This window comes from Fusarium redolens (genome assembly GCF_020744475.1).
Source record: "Fusarium redolens strain MPI-CAGE-AT-0023 chromosome Unknown BKA55scaffold_1, whole genome shotgun sequence".
NCBI classification, from domain to species: Eukaryota; Fungi; Ascomycota; class Sordariomycetes; order Hypocreales; family Nectriaceae; genus Fusarium; species Fusarium redolens.
The window spans coordinates 3067526-3086083 of record NW_025763664.1 but is presented as its reverse complement, the minus strand read 5'-3'; the positions used below and the strand labels follow the sequence as shown (position 1 = coordinate 3086083).

The 18558-nt window shown below is 48.9% G+C and overlaps 6 protein-coding genes across 6 annotated transcripts; 3 read left to right on the top strand and 3 right to left on the bottom strand.

Annotated features, from left to right (window-relative positions):
- Positions 1-365: 365 nt before the first annotated feature.
- BKA55DRAFT_498727 (uncharacterized protein) lies at positions 366-1949 on the bottom strand (the record flags this gene model as incomplete). The annotated part of the gene is made up of 1 exon (XM_046186578.1): positions 366-1949. One exon carries the CDS (start codon positions 1947-1949, stop codon positions 366-368), a length of 1584 nt encoding a protein of 527 aa, XP_046056734.1.
- A 1385-nt stretch (positions 1950-3334) lies between these two features.
- BKA55DRAFT_29670 (uncharacterized protein) lies at positions 3335-4395 on the top strand. The gene is made up of 5 exons (XM_046185582.1): positions 3335-3488; positions 3636-3659; positions 3723-3779; positions 3889-4016; positions 4116-4395. Exons 1-5 carry the CDS (start codon positions 3448-3450, stop codon positions 4214-4216), a joined length of 351 nt encoding a protein of 116 aa, XP_046056733.1. The 5' UTR covers positions 3335-3447; the 3' UTR covers positions 4217-4395.
- A 2291-nt stretch (positions 4396-6686) lies between these two features.
- On the top strand, positions 6687-8048 carry BKA55DRAFT_683039 (uncharacterized protein; the record flags this gene model as incomplete). Its single annotated transcript, XM_046198444.1, has 1 exon — positions 6687-8048. One exon carries the CDS (start codon positions 6687-6689, stop codon positions 8046-8048), a length of 1362 nt encoding a protein of 453 aa, XP_046056732.1.
- A 251-nt stretch (positions 8049-8299) lies between these two features.
- Positions 8300-10027, bottom strand: BKA55DRAFT_497413 (uncharacterized protein; the record flags this gene model as incomplete). Its single annotated transcript, XM_046186466.1, has 1 exon — positions 8300-10027. The coding sequence occupies one exon, from the start codon at positions 10025-10027 to the stop codon at positions 8300-8302; it is 1728 nt and encodes a 575-aa protein (XP_046056731.1).
- A 573-nt stretch (positions 10028-10600) lies between these two features.
- BKA55DRAFT_30002 (uncharacterized protein) lies at positions 10601-11975 on the bottom strand. Its single transcript, XM_046185596.1, has 2 exons — positions 11581-11975; positions 10601-11137 (listed from the first exon to the last, which is right to left on the bottom strand). Exons 1-2 carry the CDS (start codon positions 11854-11856, stop codon positions 10727-10729), a joined length of 687 nt encoding a protein of 228 aa, XP_046056730.1. The 5' UTR covers positions 11857-11975; the 3' UTR covers positions 10601-10726.
- Positions 11976-15034: 3059 nt separating this feature from the next.
- On the top strand, positions 15035-17967 carry BKA55DRAFT_588512 (uncharacterized protein; the record flags this gene model as incomplete). The annotated part of the gene is made up of 6 exons (XM_046194806.1): positions 15035-15037; positions 15828-16472; positions 16570-17442; positions 17515-17557; positions 17622-17777; positions 17864-17967. The coding sequence occupies 6 exons, from the start codon at positions 15035-15037 to the stop codon at positions 17965-17967; spliced, it is 1824 nt and encodes a 607-aa protein (XP_046056729.1).
- Positions 17968-18558: the final 591 nt, after the last annotated feature.

Here is an 18558-nt window from a genome sequence, read left to right as displayed (position 1 = left end):
TGCTCTCGGACCTCCCCTCGTCTTCTTCTCTCGTACAGGACAGGAAGGGCAGCTAGACAGTACCTTGCCTTAGCAAGGGACCCAGCCACTCCCCATCACCACTTTGGTTAGAGCCGGGAGCTAAATGGTCCAAGAATGGAAACATCCCCAATCGATGCTACCTCAGTGGCGCATCGCGATATGGTACCACGGAAGACAAAACAGACTCGACAACTAAAATACCTATAATCTGTGGTAGTTAGATGAACTCTTTGACTTCGAATCTATTAAACATTTACGTCAGTGTTTGCTCAACAACTATGTAGGTACTCATACGAGTAACCAAACCAGCGGGACAAGGTTGATAATTTAACAATAACTCTCCTTCAGCTCTCAGCCATCAACCCCTCCTCTCCTGGCATCAGAGGTCTTGCTGAACAGGCCAGATAGTGAATCTTCAACCCACCCTTCTCATCATACACAACTCTCCCTTCATTAACAGCATTTCGCAATTCCTCGCGCAACACTGTACGCTCACCTGTGTCTGGGTTCCATTCCCAGCCCTCCTTCATCCACATCCACCTCAAATATGCCCTTAATTCTTTATCATCTGGACGAACCCTCATCCATTCAGGCTGAAGTTTGGGATCTCTGTCCTCACCGTTCCAGCCCGTCACTCGCCCCAGTAGCTCATCCCGACAGAAGATGCGCCAGCTGTCTAGAGCATACTTGCCTTGCGTAAGGTGACCAATCTCCCAGGCCTCTAAACCTTGCCCATATGAGTCTTTGTCCACCAACAGTGCGTTACTTCCTTTATGTTGATAGAGACTCAATGGGTCGATATCCCTGTGGTCATACTTCTTCACCTTGTGATAGATGCCAGCGACTGGAGGCTGATCCAAGAAACCCCGAGCATACTTCTTCATCAGACCTACACGGTGTTCCGCAAGGCCGAGATGGCGCATCATCTCGACGAGCGATTCGGTGTTTTCTTCGCTTGCAATGTGTGTTGGGGTCGGAAATCGTTCTTTAACCTCATAAAATGTAGGGATTGCTTGTGTACCCTTGGTTCGGATCAGGAACGTCACCACAATCAGTAGCCAGAATGGTTCGTGAGCAAACTTCTCTTGGATAAGACCAAACTCCTGTGATGAGAGAGGCGCGAAGGGAATCGAAGGAACAGTTCCCCGCGGTGGTCGCTTTCGCGCCAATGTAATGGCTTGGCCAGCCTCATCCGATGCTGAAGTGGCTACAAAGTATGGTGAAATTGAACTTTGAGGCTTGACAATCAGTGTCTTGTCGCACAGAGCGACTTCTCGCGGGGAACCCTGCCCACCAGCAAGCTTATCAATACTCAGCGTTTGATAAGTCTCATGGTCGGGTGTTTGTGAATGTGATATTGTAGAGATACGTGCTTGCGAGGAAGCTAGAGGGAGGCATGCTCGATCTTTCCATTTCGCAAGGTTGTTACTCTCTTCTGGACGCCTCTCACGAGGCTGGTCAGACCAATAAGGGGATGTTGTGAGACAGGTCTTGGTCTTTGGGAAAGGCTTTGATTCAAGCCACTGTTGTCGGTGATTTTCGATTTGCTCGGTGATATGTGGTGGTCGTATTTTGGGGTCAACCTCGAGCTGTTTAGCCCGAGCAATAAGCCTGTCGGTTAATTCCCATGGCTTCCCGCCAGGTGGAGGATCCTGCCCGCTCAATGTGCACCAGACGTATGCGAGAACGTCTTGCGCTTGTAAGCTGTTTTTATCTTCTGGGCGAGCTCCTCGCATGGACTCGGCACATTCGATCAAATAATGCCAATCTTCAGCGCCTGCTAGCAGGCTCTCTTGGAGAAGCTCTTCGGTCTCTTCTGGTGCTTGATGCGACTCGATGACGTCGGCGAGGAAATCTCGGACATTTGAAGGAACATCGAATACGGAGAGGACATCGTAGCCGAAACGAGGCGTGGTGGAGCCACTCATGTTGATCAAGTCTTTGGTGAGGCTCAGGGATGTGTTGGAGCAGCTCGTCCGCTGCGAATATGCGTCTCGCTTTGATCGGAGCGGGTTTCCGGGAATGTAATAAAGGCCAAGAACCCGAATAATGCATTTAAAATGTTTTGTTCTAATAGCTTATTCTATGAGACGAACACTGATACTGAATTGTCGTGAGCGGATGCAAAGTGAAGTGAAATCAAGTGAAATCAAGTGAAATCAAGTTGATGAGATGAAGTAGACGAGGTTGAACTGTGTCAAATTAGTGATAAAATCAACTGAGCCAGTTCCAGGCACCTCATGGGAATGAACGAGGTAAACCAGTCTCCATAGCAAGATGTCTATTCTCTGCCGTACAGCACAGTCCCAGGCAGACTAAGGGTTGTTGTTGCTTTCGAACTTTTGCATTCTCATTCGTCTTTTGTCACCATGAGTCCTTTGACATCATACGCCGCCCTATCAGTCAGTGGTGACGAACGGCGAGGAAGTGAACCACATTATCGCAGAGTATTAGTGGAGCATCATAAATCGGCCCCACGATAATAGTCATTAGTGTTTGAGCAACCGAGATTTAGAAAATGAATATTTTCTTGATGGTTGACAAAATCAGTACGGCTTAGGGATTAAATACTGACGAGCCGAACAAAGTTGCCCTTCTGAGCTCAATTAGTTAATGCATACATTTACACAAGGCTTTTTATTCGGCTTGCGAGTACGTTGTAATGGTTTTTGAACCAAGAGCTAACCTGGACTTATGGACTGACGTTGATTGTTGACTGATCAATGATCCCTGAAAACAAGTCCTCCACGTGTCCAGGTAACCAGGTTGTTCACAGCTGCAATGATACCTGAGCACGCAAAGGCGCTAGCAGCCAGTCATTGCAGGGCCTTTTACCTGCACCTCGGCTTAGAAGTGCCGCCCAATTCTCTATCAGCGGGTACGCAACTCCCACGTCGCGGTGCACTTGCATGGTGCCTGGCCTTATCTGCCTTGGCCGCTTGGCCACACGTTGTCTCGGTAAGCCTCAAGTAGCGACAGGTCACTCATCACCCAGGCCTGAATATGGATAGATGCGGTGACTTGATACTGATATCTGGTTAGGTTGCGTGACGAAAGCCGGAGCAAGTTGCCTGGACAGACAGTTGTACAAATGTGAGAAGAGAAACATAACAACTATGTGTTTGACAGAAGCAACAGAGATAAACCATCTGTCTTCCCCCATTATTATATCTCTCCTCACCTTTAGAGTTCTTTAGCATCAAGTGACGCCGTTGCTCACCCCAAACGCCACTGATTGGTCAAAAGCCGCTCCGCCCGAGCTGTGGCCCGATTGGTAGGTCACGTGCATAGATCTTGCCTTCCGTCGCCCGTCCTCCCGTTCATTCTCCGCTCCGCTCAAATCCCTTTCTCTCGTCTCGTTAAGCCACCGCGCCCTCTCCGTTCCTACAGAACCTGTATCATCACCATCAAACCATCATCCAAGAGATGAGTAGTCGCGGCGGTAAATTAGCCCCAGAAGTCAATCGGTAAGTCGCTGCTCCTGTTACGTCTGGCACAGACCAAAAATCATCATTTGAAGTCTTGCGCCTCATTCATCACATCGCATTCTCGACCTCGATCGACCCTCGGCGATACGTACCTCCATAGTCTGACATTCGTTAACTGATTTCTAGAGCTCTGTTCGTAAAGAACTTGAGGTATGATAGGAACAGCGATGATAACCTCCCCCCGAACAACGACTAATCGACATCGACTCATAGTTACAACGTCACTCCGGAAGAGTTGTTCGACCTTTTCGGAAAATTTGGCCCAATTCGGTATGCACAGACCCCGTTGCTCGACACGCGAAACCTGTCATTAAAGACAACCTTCTTATCACTCTGAGACGATATGCGCTTTGCGATTTTATACTGACAGCCATTGTAGCCAGGTTCGACAGGGTATCGCCAACAACACCAAGGGTACCGCCTTCGTTGTCTATGAAGACGTAGCCGACGCCAAGCAAGCCTGCGATAAGCTCAACGGCTTCAATTTTCAAAACCGATACCTCGTTGGTGCGTCCTCCTTGTCACCCTTGCGTCACAATGGTTCATTTTTCGATTACTGCGTTGAACGTATGTACCGGGGCAATTGAATACTGACCGAAATCACAGTTTTATACCACCAGCCCGACAAGATGGCCAAGTCAAAAGAGGACCTCGAAGCCCGCCGGGAATCTTTAGCTCAGCTCAAGCAACAGCATGGCATCGATTGACAATCCGACCGGTCTGTGGATAGCCTGCCTAGGAACTCAAAATCCTCGTCTGCAGGCCGGTCTTCGTCTTCTCCCAAATTTCCTTCGCCGGATCCGAAGACGATCCTCCGAAAAGGCAGGACCCCAACCAAAGCAACTGCCAAGAGCCACGCATCCTCCCGAGTCGTCCGTTTCGATGACGGACTTCGACCTGCACTGACCTGTGCATGATGCATCTTTATCGCTTTTCGGAGGGGCTCTAAAACAGGAGCCCAAATACGCATCAGCTCTGAGGTGGTTTTACTATTGGTTCGGACTTCGCTTGACACGCAAACACCACTCCTTTACGGTTCTGGGAATTAGGTGCACTGGGGAAATTCAAGGTTGATTCAGCAAGTGGCGATACGACCAGTCACAAACTGCTCTTTTAAATGGCCTGGGATAGGAAAGGCCTTGATGACGTTGTTGCCTGTGGATAGCTTTTGTTGCATTTCGCGTCTCTTTGTTCCTTTTATTTTTATTCGATCTGGAAGCCTTGGCCATGAGAAGCCAACCCCCCTCGTTCACAGTTAGGATCTGCCTGATGGACTCGCGACCATACAGATGTGTGACGTACAAATGGCCTTGACTCTCCATCTCCCCGCTGGGGTTTTTACGCCGCGCATTCTACGAAATTTGAGATCTGCATCGGGGAAAGAAACGGGATAAACACTAGTAAACTAGATTGAAGTCGGTTTGTTTTGATAATGAGATCAGTTCTTCTCAAAATGTCTTGGCTTAGGGTACCCTTCAAAATTGAAGCTGCCCTGTGTAAGGACCGGGCCCTGTGAACAGTCTTGTCAGAGCTATGACACGTGAATCAGTTTGATAGACGAAACATAACTCTGTTTGAACATTGCTCACTGAGTAATCCATGTTGTAGCTGATGTTCTTACACAGACCATGATTCATAATTGTATTAATATGCCCTGCCATAGTCCGCACCAAAAGGAATCAACACAAACAAACTTCAGTCTCTCCACGACCATTGGCCAGCTGACATTAGGTGGCTGCATAGATTTCGTCCACTAGGAGATTCGAGATCCTGGTTGTAATAAAAAAAACACGACCAACAAGAGACACATGGATTCAATGAAAGCATGACCGCGGGTGATAAAATCGAACGGCCTTGTCGATCTATGGGTGCTCTCCTGAGGGTTAACTGGCTTGAGACTGAATCGTTGGTTCGTAGTAATTAGAAGTGTAGGCCGAGGATGGTTGTTTGCCCACAATTCAGTTATTCATCTCTCAAGAAGATGGCTCTTTGCATTAACGACAAGGCTCACTAAGATTTCACTTTACCTTTCAGGTTACTTCGGGCGCTATGTCTTTTGCATCTTGAATCTTCTGATATCTGAGGCTGTTTGGGAAGCATATGAGAGAATATTGATCGATGTCATCACATCATGCCACAGAGACGAAATACACACAAAAAAAAAAAAAAGATCCCAGGAATTCGTATTAGACAAAAAACATACTATGCCCTATTGGTCATTCACCCGGCTTGCAATCCCCCAGCCAGCCGTGGACAAGCCGTCTGCCAGCTCTCAAGGCTGTCGTTTGAAAAACGCCTTGCCAGGCATAAGACTGGCCTTTGCAAACGGTATGTTTCCCCGGTCGCATTAGGCTTGGCCTGCACTGCGGATAAGTTGCAAGACTACCGATTTACCAGTTGGGCCGCCGATGAGGTCGCCGTGGAGAGCTGTGAGTGGTTCTTTAGCCGCCAGACAGTGGGCTTATGGCTGAGTAGGTGGCTTTGAATAAAGTGAACCAACGTCGATTTCGCGGCAGGTATTAGTTTGAGGTGGAGTTGAAATAATATGATTTTCAATTGATTTACCAAGTTGACAATGTTAAGTGTTGACTCATCTTAAATATAGTTGATTCGATGAATGACAACTCCACGTGCACGTTTTAATCTACTTGAGTTAAGAATTCAGATGTAGCCAAGCCTATAGCAATCAATCATCTACCAACAAAGCTACCAACAACAGCTGCCTGCACTTCATTCATCTACCGAAGGAGTCATTCCTTCGATCATTAGTGGGTATCTCACTACCTGCACCCATTGCCATGGAACGCACCACCACCTGGGACTTCACAGCCACAGCTGGAACCTCTAGCTCTCTACCTATTGCGAGCTTTAAACAGTGGTCTACACTTATTCGATCCGGATCCAAGGCTACAGTTTCTGTTCTATCTTTATCATGATGCCTTGGGCCCCTCATGTGTCCTTGTACCCGGCCATGAGGCTTATCACCAACCATCAATGGCCGCAACTGGGGTCTCTCGATATAAGTCGGCGCCAGCTCCAGCCTTGTTGGGTCGGCATGCGATATAAAACCATAGAATAACCACTTCATGTTCTCATAAACACTACTACGGCATTGAATCTTCTTTTGAGCCGATGTATCCTCCTTCATCTCGTTTTAGTCGACTATCTCTTGAGAGCATGTCCCCGGAAACCCGCTCTCGAACCAGGGTTCAATCCCTAGGCCGGGAAACAGAGCAATCCAACCACGATGAATCATCTTCAGATTCAGATACAAGCTCAGATAGCTCTGACTATGGAGACTATAGTTCAGAATTCGATGATGACGATGAACCCTCTGCTATTCGATCCCCAACCAAACTCACATATCTCGTCGACCACCTCCCTGAAAACACCCAGTCAGTCGTCCGCGATACCTTCAAAGAGCCCCCAAAGATCGCCCTAGAAAAGTGCCGTCGCATAGACGATACATATGCGTTCCAAATGACAGAGCTTGTCACACGCTCTGTACGGATCCGCGCGCCACAAGACGGCACTTCCAACCTCAGCTGCTCATGTCGAGACGATGGGCAGCCTTGCCGGCACCTCCTTTGGCTTTTAGATCAGATCGTTAAACAAACTCTATACGAAACTGATCTCGGCAAGCCACTCAGAATGAACTCAGCAGGTTATGCTGAGGAAATGGGCGATGTTTTCCAAAATATCTCCAACTTTCGTCTTGATGTACTGGCGGAGGGACTTCATTGCCATCTAGTCACCCCAGACTCAGAATACAACAACGAACCTGACGCTTTCCGCGCTCAGGAAGCTCGAGAAATACTCTCCTCTGTCTATAACATGGACCCAGAGGACTTCCGGCCAGATATCTTTGACAAGGTTTCTCATGGCAAGAAGATAATCAAACGCAACGATCTGGAACAAACCATTTCTCGTATGCTTCTTGATAACCATCACTTCTTTCACTATTTCCGCTCTCTATCTCGCCCACAAGACCCTATCAAGGACATATTCTACAAACTTACTCAGCGCATTAACCGCGTTGTTCGAGATCTCGAAACCCCAGGCCAAGCTTCAGACCCTGGCTCTCCCCGAGATGTCATATGGGCAGCTTCACATATTCTAGGCTGCGTTCGTCGAATGCGCCACGAGATATATACACGCGAAACCCCTATTTCGGCAAGAGAAGCCTTATCCGCAGCTCGTAGCCTTGTGCACATTCTGGACTTGGTGGTATCTCGCAATACAGACCATGGCCCAAGACATACACCACGCATCGCCCGTAACCTTTACCTACGGCTAATTGGCGACCGAGATCAAGACTTCATTATTAACGTGCTGAATCTGATCCCCGAGGCTGCAAGCCAGTTTCTACATAACCTCGAGGAAGTTCTAGATAGGATTGAGATTTATGGAGCGCCAGCTGGCTATGTACAAAGATTCAGGGCAATGCTGGGAAGACTGAGAACATCAAGTACAGGATCTGGATTAAAGAGGTCTGTTCAGGGACAAATGGGTGGTCGGAAGACAAGGAGAACCAGATGAGACAGGAAGAGTCGGGCGACTGGTGGCAATGCACGTCGAAACTAAGCCTCATTTGTTGATATGAATAGCTTTACCAGCCGAATTCCACCTATCAAGATTCATGTAATAAAAATCAAGTAGACCACACTTGTGATTTGGAAGTTAGTGTATCAAACTCTGTTGCTTCTTGTTTAATAACTCGCTTGCTGTTTGCTATGCCGATGTGTGGAGAGTGCGACAGGTCCGGATTATACGATTGTTACCGCCCCCAGTCAAAAATTGAATCCCCTTTCATCGCGGAAGGCCTCAAGCTCCGCAAGGACATCCTTCAAACTCGGCCGATCATAATAGTTCTCCTTCCAGTCACCCCTCTTCATTCCTTCAATCCTTTGTCTGAGCCACTTCTCCGATGCATCGATTTCTCTCGACCACCATTCCTTGGCCGTCCGTTGCACCTCATCTGGGGTGGAGAGGCCCGTTTTCTCGAGCTCTCGGAGCACGAGCTGGTTCCTCTCCCTCACAATCAGCCTACTAAGGCCATTCTGCCTTCCGCGTGTGCAACGATCAATCAATTGCTGCATGGCTATAGGAGTCTTCGTGTATCCTGGAAATTCAACAAGAGGCTCCCATCGATACGAAAGCCAGACCGCGGCTCTTTGGGGAGCGCTATTCCCTTCAAAGATGCACCACAATACCCGACCAAGCATATACACCTCACATGCCTCCTGCTCCTTTGGTGTGAGACATGCCCATGGGACGTTATAGCCTTCGCATGGCCATTTGTACTCCTCGCTCTCACCCATCGCTTCCCACTGTGGGAGCATCTCTGTCAAGAGCTTCGAATACCTTTCGCTGACTTCTGCGGGTATTTCTTCATCGATAGCAAGAAGTCTCACGTACTCCAAAGCATTGACTTCAGGAGCGGCGAACTCACACCAGACTCCACGCTGTTCAAAATCAACCATAACAGCATCTCGGTTAGCTGAAAGAACGATATTGTCTAGCCTGAGATCTGGATAGAAGATCCTGGATGTTGTACGAAGATGCACCAATGCCGACGCTAGTTGTATAGCCCATTTTGTCTCGTCGGCCAGGAACACCATGTTGTGAAGCTTGAGAAAAGGAATCAGATCACGCAGGCTACCGTGGATATGGTACTCGAGAGTGAATCCGACAACAGCCACTTTACTTCCAAAACTGCATTTCTTTGTAACCAGGTGCACAGGACGGGAAACAATGTTGGGATGTGGTGGGATGATGAGTAGCTGCCTTAGCTCGTGATAAAGGTACTTGGTGTAACTGGTAAGTGCCTTGAAAATCCATATCTTGCCTCCGATTCTGACGAGGCAGACGCTGTCGTGTAGCTGTAAGACGTATACCACATCACTAAGATCGATCGTCGGCGGTAACTCAACATCGCTTCCCCAGGCGTTCTCAAGAGAAGCCACAGACAGAAGCTGGCGTTCAAGATAGTGAGTTGGAGCGATGGTGACCTCCGCATCAGCAACGTTCACGGGCATGTTCCTGAGCACAATCCTGGAACCAAAAGGAATGCTACTGAAGATTTGCAGAGGCTCCTGCTGCCGAGCTGTCCAGTTTTGCAGGATACGGAGCACATGTTGGGTGATTCCGAGACGCGAAATGCGCATTGCACTCGTGGTATGAAATGCCACATCAACGTCAAGTGCACTCCGAAGCTCCAAGGAGAGTTTCGAGGGCTCAGGAATAAAAACATCCATTCGAATGGGAGGCATCGAATCGATGAATAAAGGAACAGCATAGAACTGGCTTCCGAAAGCAGTGCAGCCATCGATGCGCCAGAGAGGTCGATCCAGTGGGCTGAGGCTATCAATGCGGTTCTTCGGGTTCAGCGATGATTTTTGCCAGTCAACAACATGGCTATCCTGAACTGCCGAGCCCAGTTGATCGATTGATGGAGGACCCGAGAAGGCTGCAGTAGGGTGGATAACATCGTGAATGGATTCCTGACTCAACTCCATGGCATGAGCTGATGAATACTCTGGACGCTGAAAGCTACTAGAAGACGGCCCAAGTCAGCAGCGCGCAGCGTTCCCCGGCAAATCATCAAGTACCTGCACAATGTCTTAGATGCTGCCCAACACAAACAGTCGGCTGTAGGTGAGGGGTTCCAGTCTCGGATGCAAGGCGACCAAAGGCTGAATAGTTGGCGAGGAGTTGTTGAATCGTCAGCAGCGTAGAGCAGCCGATATCAATCCAGGAAGAGAAATGACTCGGTTCGAATCGAAAGCAAGATTTACTGGACAAAACCGAACGTGTCACCAGTTAGCATCAAGCTTAGGGAAAAGAATATGCGTTATCATGCGACGACACCAAAGATGGATGACACAGCCGAATTGGGTTACTTTGGGTGGTTGGCTTCGATGCTCAGTACGCGGTTCTTTTTTGTCATGCTGTCTGATCACATGATCGAAGGAAGCCTGTTGGTTCTTGTGAACCCGAGAGTGACTGATCACAACTGGTTATTGCTGCGTGAGAAAGAGCGAACAAACATGGCAAGCAGTCGTCCGCGATGGAAATTGTCTCCAACTTCGAGGCTTCAACGACAAGATCCAGTTTCCAACTAAGTTCCACGCTTGACGCAAGTACCCTAAGGCTCCACCTGCGGAGAGGCAAGATGCCTGGGAAACAATTTTTTTTGGTTCCCAGACATCAACAAATCATCCATGCTTTGTAGAGGAATCAAGGCAGGTATCCGTTGCCTCCTGAAAACATGGGATCAGAACATCGGTCATAATATATGCTTGGATAGTTGCTTTTATTCCCAAGATTGTTGTGGCACGTCCCGTAAAATTTCGGTGCTCAACACCCGTGAGTGCAGCGAGGTACACCAAGCTAAGGCCATTAGTCTTGGTCTTCGCGGGAGTACAGGCGCTGTGATGGCTCAACGAGTTGGTGGTTTGTTTGCGTCTCGAGTCGTGGTAAACGAACGCGCAAGCTGATGAGAAGCCGGGACCGCATAGCTCGTTAGCGGTTCTGTAAGTTAGACACCGGCCACGGAAACAAGGATTGCCATTTAAAATGAGCGTTGATGAAATGCTCCTTGAATAAGCAAGATTCGATATGAAGAACTGCCTTGCATGAGAGATCAGCTGCAAAAACTGTGTACAAGCAGACAAAAGAGTTGGGCGATGAAACTCGCAACGAAGGATTGACTCAAGGCAGAGGGCACTATTGCAGTGACAGTTTCAGGGGAAGTTCGAACTGGGTGACATGGAGGAGTCTCTGGTGAGACAAGTCAAAGTCTTGGTCACGGCTCTCAGACAGTGTTACAAGGAAGTTGGGCACATTAATCAGTTCGAACACTGAATGACCTGACCCAGCTCAAGAAATCGGGAGCTTTATTAAGCGAGATGGACCAGGTATACTCCGTGAAGCATCAGGCCACGAGTGAGGTCAACCAATGTCTAGGTAGACAACCTCACCTAAGCGCTCGGTCAGGGCTCGTCCAGGGTCGATCAATAAAACCATCTCAGTCAAAAACAGCATACGACTTCCGCAATAAGTACCGTACCTGGCTTGGACAGATGAATGCCGACACCTGCCCCTCAAGTATCAACGTGGGGGAATACCGAGTTTCTGGGAACAAGGGCTCCTGGCAAACCGGTGAGCAGTCACATTTCTCATTCCCGAAATACCGACCATTTGGGATCTTGCGTATAGGTAACGTCATCCGCGCTGACTGGCGTGCCCTGAAGCAAACTGCATTGCGATATTTGATTTCTGATAACAAGCAGTGCCAGCCGACACCGAAGCGGGAGAGGCGCACCGGAGAACAATTATCACCCATGGATCATCCAATAGCGTTTTGACTATAACTTGCCTTCTTTCCCGGCCAGGCGGGGAGGCTTGGACAGTGCGCAAAGCTAGCATTGTAATGTCCATGGGCAGAGCTCGCGGAGCTCCCGAGTGGCTGCACTGACTCGTTCTGTTGCTGCTGCATTACCATACCATGAAAACTGGATAACGAGCAATGTCCATTGATACTGACGTATATGGAGCAGGGGTGGTTGGAATGACAACTGGCCCATGGCTGCTTACATGGCTGAAGAGAATACGGGCTTGGGCGGATGGTGTATTGACTACAGGCAAAGCAAGGGATCCGATCTCATATGTATAACCATCCCTTACCTGCATCCAGTACGTCTAGGTAGCACAGAGTCGACAGAGCGAGTTGTGGTTACAGAAATAATCAGGAGAAACTCCGTCTATTTCTATTTGAGGAACGGTTCGATTCGTCCCATCTAGAACGCGGGAAGACCCGTTGGTGGATAGAGACTAACGATATTAGTCCCTCCATGTGGCATCCATGCTCTTTTCTAGATCAACGAAAGAGTTCCTTATCGGCGCTTAGGTAGGGACAAGGTACTGGATCCGGTGAAGATTTAGAAGGCACTAACTTTGGATATGAAACTCATGGGTGTTCGATTACTTCCCAGTGTGGAAATCCGGTGAACGGTAACGGACCTTCCTTCCGTAAGTACCAACGCAGAGCAAAATTTCTAACGTCCATCAGACTTTACCAACTTGACTTGGACCTTCCTTCCTTGAGGGAAAGCGCAAGCGCCACTTAATTAACTTCCAATCACAGGATATTAGCAAGACACCTCTTGCAATCCCCCAAAGAGCCTAGTGATTATTTCTGCAACCTGCATAATAGTTTGCCATCCCATCCGACGTCACAGGTTGGCTGATATCGCCAGGAACCCATTCTCGCATCGAAAATAACTACACCTTGGCGAGAGAAGAGACAACATCGTCAAGCCAAGAGACGCGGACGCCGCCGCACATATCCCGTTTGCATTTTGATGCAATGTAAACCAGAAAGATGCAACCATATTCATGCAGAATCTGTGGCTGGGCCACACCTTGCTGGCGGCTCAAGGCCATGAGTTGCATCGTGCCGTTCGTTAGTGCGCCCGGCTCGAACATCAGCTACCAGGTTCTGTCGTAAGAAGCTCGCAATGATAACGCACACAACCAGATATTGATCGGACCGATGTTTTGGTTCTAATTCTCGGCCAAGAGTGAAAGTAATAGCTGTTCTCACCGGTTGCTGCCCCTGCCTCCTCCTTGTACCAACCAGAGCCTTTGCGTGACAATAGCACACAGGCGTCTTATCACATGGACAGAAGGCAGGCTTCTGGCAATGATCCAGATACTGGCAGATAGCACCACTGGTCTCAGATTTCCGTGAGATGTTGGCTGTTATCACTCGTCAGCCTTGGTCAAGTTGAGATGGGCGAAAGGGCAGCTGGAAGGGCTTGAAAGAACGCTCGGGCATTTGTGCGTTTACGATACACCACTGCATCCGAGTACATCTGGCAATCGGAATGTCCTCTTGGTTACAACCTTAACTGCTCATCCAGTGCTTGTCGAGGTATCTTTGCCTTTTCTCGAACTTGTATACAGTTACTCTCGAGAATGGCCCCTCAACGCCAGGCCTACGCCGACGGTAGGAAAAAAAAAAGATCTTTCTTCTGAACTGCTTGGCGATCAAAGTACCTTTGAGAACCTTTGCTACGTTGCGGAGTTGACGATGTACAGTACTTTTCCCCTTCCCTGGTGTGAGATACCCGGGCGGGTTGGCGTTGTGAGACCCTGTGAGTAAAACAGCAATTTACATCCAATCCTAGCTGAGCGGTTGTGCAGCCATGACCGACATTGGTCAGCCCCATGTCAATCACATGGCCATTTTAATGCACGAATTAACCGTTGACATGACTAGACTCCGTGGCTATGGAACAATGACCCGATCCGACAATTGTCAAAGAATTGAGCTGCATTATTGTCTGGGGATCTACGACCACGCACGATTCAAACCACCCTCATTGATCCGTAGCCAAGCTCCTAAGCCATGAACGAAGCCTTTATTTTTATTCTTTTTTGTTCTTTATAGTTTTGTTTTTTTAACCCCCACCGGAGCTGCTTCTAATAACATCTTTCACTACCTCCTACGTAGTAGATCGAGAAGTTCAGGCGCACTGAATCGGCAGGGCGGGTAATATCCCAAAATCCTTTACCTGAGCACTACAATCAGAAGGCCCCTGCCACTCCCATGGTACCCCTCAGACCGGTCAAAAACTACTCAGCACGAGGCCATGTCAACGCCGTCCTCACCGAGTCCACTTTCCTCTCTCACAGACTCGTTCATCACCGTTCCCAGCAGACCGTCAAGCCGTTGCTTGAAGCGCCCAACGCCCAGTCACTACAACCACCACACCGCCAGCCGCATACTTGCTCAGCCCGCAGCCCGCATCAGCCGTCATCCATACGATCGCGGCCGCAGGCATATTGTCCTGAATTCGCTCAACGGTGCAAGCACCAGTACCAGCACTATCAGCTACTCGCTCCACGTTCTGTCGCCAGTACCACGACAGCTCAGCCCGCCTTGTTACTAAAGTAGTGAACGAGGTGGACAAGGCTCCACGTCCTGTCCTAATTGTACTCAGGTTCGAGGTTCTCAGGTTGGCGGCTTCGAGCAGCACACCAATATCTCATCGACCTTCCATCTGTTGGCCAGGAGCCTCAATGACCTGATTGGGTTTATACTAACAGACCTACTGTTCGCCTTTCCGCCTAGCTTCCCCGGATTCTTCGCCTCCCTCATCACAGTGATTCTCTATTCCCGACCGTCTGGTATCCTTCTCTCGGCCGTCGTTTTAACTTCGGCCATCGCTGGCGCTCCACTCGGCGCACAACGGGGGTTTCAACGTCAAGTGCCCGGTGATGGGTTTCGTGGCACCTTAGCCTCCCACCACACTCCCCCTCTTCTCACCCCGGCGTCGCTCGATTTTTGACCACCGCTTCTGAGAGACAAACGGGGCAAGCTAGCTCTTCTTTGTCATTGACTGTATTTCGTCGAGTTTGATTCCGCGTAGTGGTACCTTGACCTTTGTCTTTCTGTTCTTACTACTACTGCTAGGCAGTGTTTGTTCCACACCCCGTCCTGTCTCACTGCAGCCATTATGGTAAGAGTTTCTCTCCCCGGTTGGCGGCAAGCTGCATGGAGTTATATCATCGATCCCCCGTCCCATCGTTCTATTTGCATGACCCCTGCGGCTGTTGCCAATCACCACCGTTTCCTCTTCTCATTGCCCCGTCGTGGCTCTCATGCCATGACTCCCGGACAAGCATCTTCTCCTTGATCGTGCCCTAGGCCCCTCCCCATGAGACCCAAATGTGCGGTGAATTGATTTTTTCTATAGAATCCACATTATCCTTCCAAAGTTAAGAGACCTCTCCTCCAACCGGGAGTTGAAGATCCGGGCTCTTCATCAATATCTTTCACCCCTCCCGTGAATGACAGCTTCACTGTTATACCATTTGAGATCCAAGACAATCTTCATCAACTGGCACAATTCTATGGAATAGCCTCTGGTTCTCAATTACATCACTTCATTATACAAGAGCATTGTAGGAAGAGAAGAAGACTGGAACCATCAGTCCCAATGACACCTGAGCAAGGACCGGCTTCGTCCCAGGGGCCTCTGATAAAACTCCCATTATCAGGACCTTACAGTCAACGCAATGAGCACTATGGGGCATCTTCAGTTTGGGACGACTGTGGCCAGAACTCAATGCCATCTTCTACTTCACCATTAGCAAGGCGTATGGCGGATCTGGCCTTGTTCTTCTGTCCATGTTGTGGCTGGGACCCAAGACATCAAGATGGTAAGCACCTGGCTCTCCTATCCTTGCCAGATCAACCGACGTACACCTGAGATCCTCGCTGACATCACCCCGAAAGGTTATCAACAGCTACCGAACTCTGCACCGGCAGTTTCTGGCCCAGATGTCCCCTATATGGCAGAAAAACAACCGTCTATGGCAATGCCATCATCTGAACTGTATGATAACACCGCTCTAAGCTCTAGCCAACAACCAGATTACAGCTATCAGCAACCAAACCTGAATGCTGCGCCTCTTGTCAGCTTTCCTCTCATCTCTGATCAGGCGGCGTTAGCGGAGCCTGTGATGAGTGTTACTGCACCAACTCATCAACCTCATCTTTCAGCGGGAGACTTCTACGTCGCCCAAGCTTTCAAAGATGAACCGCAGTTGGAGAATCAAGTAATGGTGCCCAGTCAACAGCTTATCACTAAGACGCTCCCACAGGTCGGATACAGTTCTGACCCTAACCTTATTGATACAAGTGCTATTACTCACCAGAGCTTGGCCCCACCCGACAGCGTTTCCCAATATGGTATGCTAATCAATACTCAACTTGAAGATGCTGTGCAGAACGGGTGGTCTCTAATGGATCAGCAAGCCAACTTTGAAATCGTACTCACTAACCAAAGAGGAGGAAAGAGAGGTCCGTTCAAGGACCCAAATCTTCGTGAACAAACTGCCCAAACCCGAAAAATTGGTTCCTGTATCAGGTGCAGAATGCAAAGAATTCGTGTAAGTAATAACTGTCCGGTTCTTTAACATAAGACAATCTCTTACTTGTAATGGGCGTTTTTGCTGGTGCGCAAAATCCACTAACCGTGTGATGCAGTGTGAAAACAACCCTGAAGAGGAGGGAGGGGCCTGTTTGACATGCAAGAAAGTCTCCAATTCAAGAGCGGGACGCTTCCCTTGCCTCAGATACAAGATAACGGATATCCGACTTTTCAAGCCGGGCCAAGTTCCCGGTTATGAATGGACACGGCGATGGACCAACAACATTTCGGATTCGATACAGAGCTGGGCTACGACTGAAGAGCCCAGAACCATCTATCTTTCCGAGGGATTGTCGAATAAATTTGTCAAGGTGAAGGTTCAACGATTCATTCCTCAAGCTGGTGACAAGCTGGAACGTACATGGGATTACAAGGGTGTCAAGAAATCAGTGACGATTCCTCCGTATGCGATGGTTAACCTTGAGGAGGCGAAGAAAGAGTACCTGGACCACATTGAGAATAGCATGCAGGATGCTTTTACCAAGTTGCTTGGCCCACCTGAAGGCCTGCTATTCCAAACGTACTTACGTGCTTGGAAAATCTTCAAAGACCCGTCTACTTCGCCGGAGTGCGTGGAACTTATTCATCATACACTCTTGTTGTGGATGTCGATTCGTCTGACAACGCGGTCGAGCTTCATTGTTGGAGAAGAGACTTTGGGGATGAAGCAAAATATCCTGGACGAAACGAACCCGAATCATGGCAAAATACCTCTTCCGCCTGTACTTGGCGCTCAGATGGATCTTATCCTGATTCACCACATACAGACCAAGCTGCGAAGAGAGCTTTTGGACAAACTCCAGAAGATGATGTCCAAGAACAAGCAGAGCACTTGGCTGGTGACGTATCTTGTGATCTTCATTCTTTTGCATAACACAGCTCTTATCACAGCGCATGATGCTGGATACGCGAAGAAGCACGGCATGAAGGTAAGAGACCCCTGAAGGTCGATAGTGGCCCGCGACATGGATAACGTTCGCTGATTATCGATGTACTCGCAGCGACGCTTTGCGCGTGAGGAGAAGGTCAGAGAATACCACCTAGGTGAGTTACACAACCGCCCCGGTCCATCCTGCACTGAAGTGCTTGCTGACTGGGGACTGAACAGGCGCAAACATCTTGCTCGCACACTTCCACTACTGTAACAAGGGTATCTACCCGTTCTCGGAAGGTTGCAAAGACCAAGACTTGCGAACACTGGCTGGCCTGGATGAAGAAAAGATCAAGTTTGTCCACCAAACTAGCAACTTGGCTAGACGACATGGTAAGTCGACCGTCGAGGACGTAGGACCATACAGGCTGGGACTAAGGCTCTCTGATTTGATGCTAACTTAAACTTTGTGGTTTCAGCGTTGCAATGGGAGGAACTCCGGGACAAGGCCGTGTACGAGCATGATTACTTTTTTGTCAGTCAATTGTTCGAGACCAACTGGCAACCTCGAACAACAATATGATCGGGTTTGGGTGACGAACAACATCTTGGATTGACTTCTGTGGTAGTAGGGAGGCAATGGGTGACTTTGAACCAACTGGGTAGGCGCAGAGTTTGAGAAGATGCTGTACTCACAGCGGAGATGCAGGAACTGAGACTGTATACGAGGCGAATGAAGGGGGGTGAATGCGGATGACGGCGGCAATAGTAACGGCCATAATGATGATGACGATGATAACGATAATGGAAATCCTTTCAAAATGCCAGGGTGATTTTGGTTACGAAAAGGCGGTCAAGGGCGGGTCAAGTATAGAGAAAGAGCCGAACTGGTGTGATGGTTTGAAGAGACATGACATGAACAGCTAAAATGGGTATGAATGGTTGGATGAAGATGCTATAGCCAAAGAGATTGCTCGTTCTTGTTCAGTTCCGACAAACCGCCACATGGGCCAGTTCACGAAACGGGACACGGCAAAGCAGCGGAAGTGGCGGGGAGGATGGCCATAGATGATACAATGTAACAGGACGAAACGAAGCGCAAGCAAACACAATGCGATGTGATTGAAGGGGATGACGGTGAGAGGAGAGGGACAGATACACCGAGAGTGTGTGC

What these genes read in the sequence shown, in the direction of transcription:
- BKA55DRAFT_29670 (XM_046185582.1), top strand. Translation starts at nt 3,448, where the DNA reads ATGAGTAGTCGCGGCGGTAAATTAGCCCCAGAAGTCAATCG. An exon ending in GGAAAATTTGGCCCAATTCG is followed by an intron (nt 3,780 to 3,888) that starts GTATGCACAGAC and finishes CAGCCATTGTAG; the next exon opens with CCAGGTTCGACAGGGTATCG. An exon ending in TCAAAACCGATACCTCGTTG is followed by an intron (nt 4,017 to 4,115) that starts GTGCGTCCTCCT and finishes CCGAAATCACAG; the next exon opens with TTTTATACCACCAGCCCGAC.
- BKA55DRAFT_30002 (XM_046185596.1), bottom strand. Translation starts at nt 11,856, where the DNA reads ATGGGTGATAATTGTTCTCCGGTGCGCCTCTCCCGCTTCGGTGTCGGC. An exon ending in CATTCATCTGTCCAAGCCAG is followed by an intron (nt 11,138 to 11,580) that starts GTACGGTACTTA and finishes CATGCAAGGCAG; the next exon opens with TTCTTCATATCGAATCTTGC.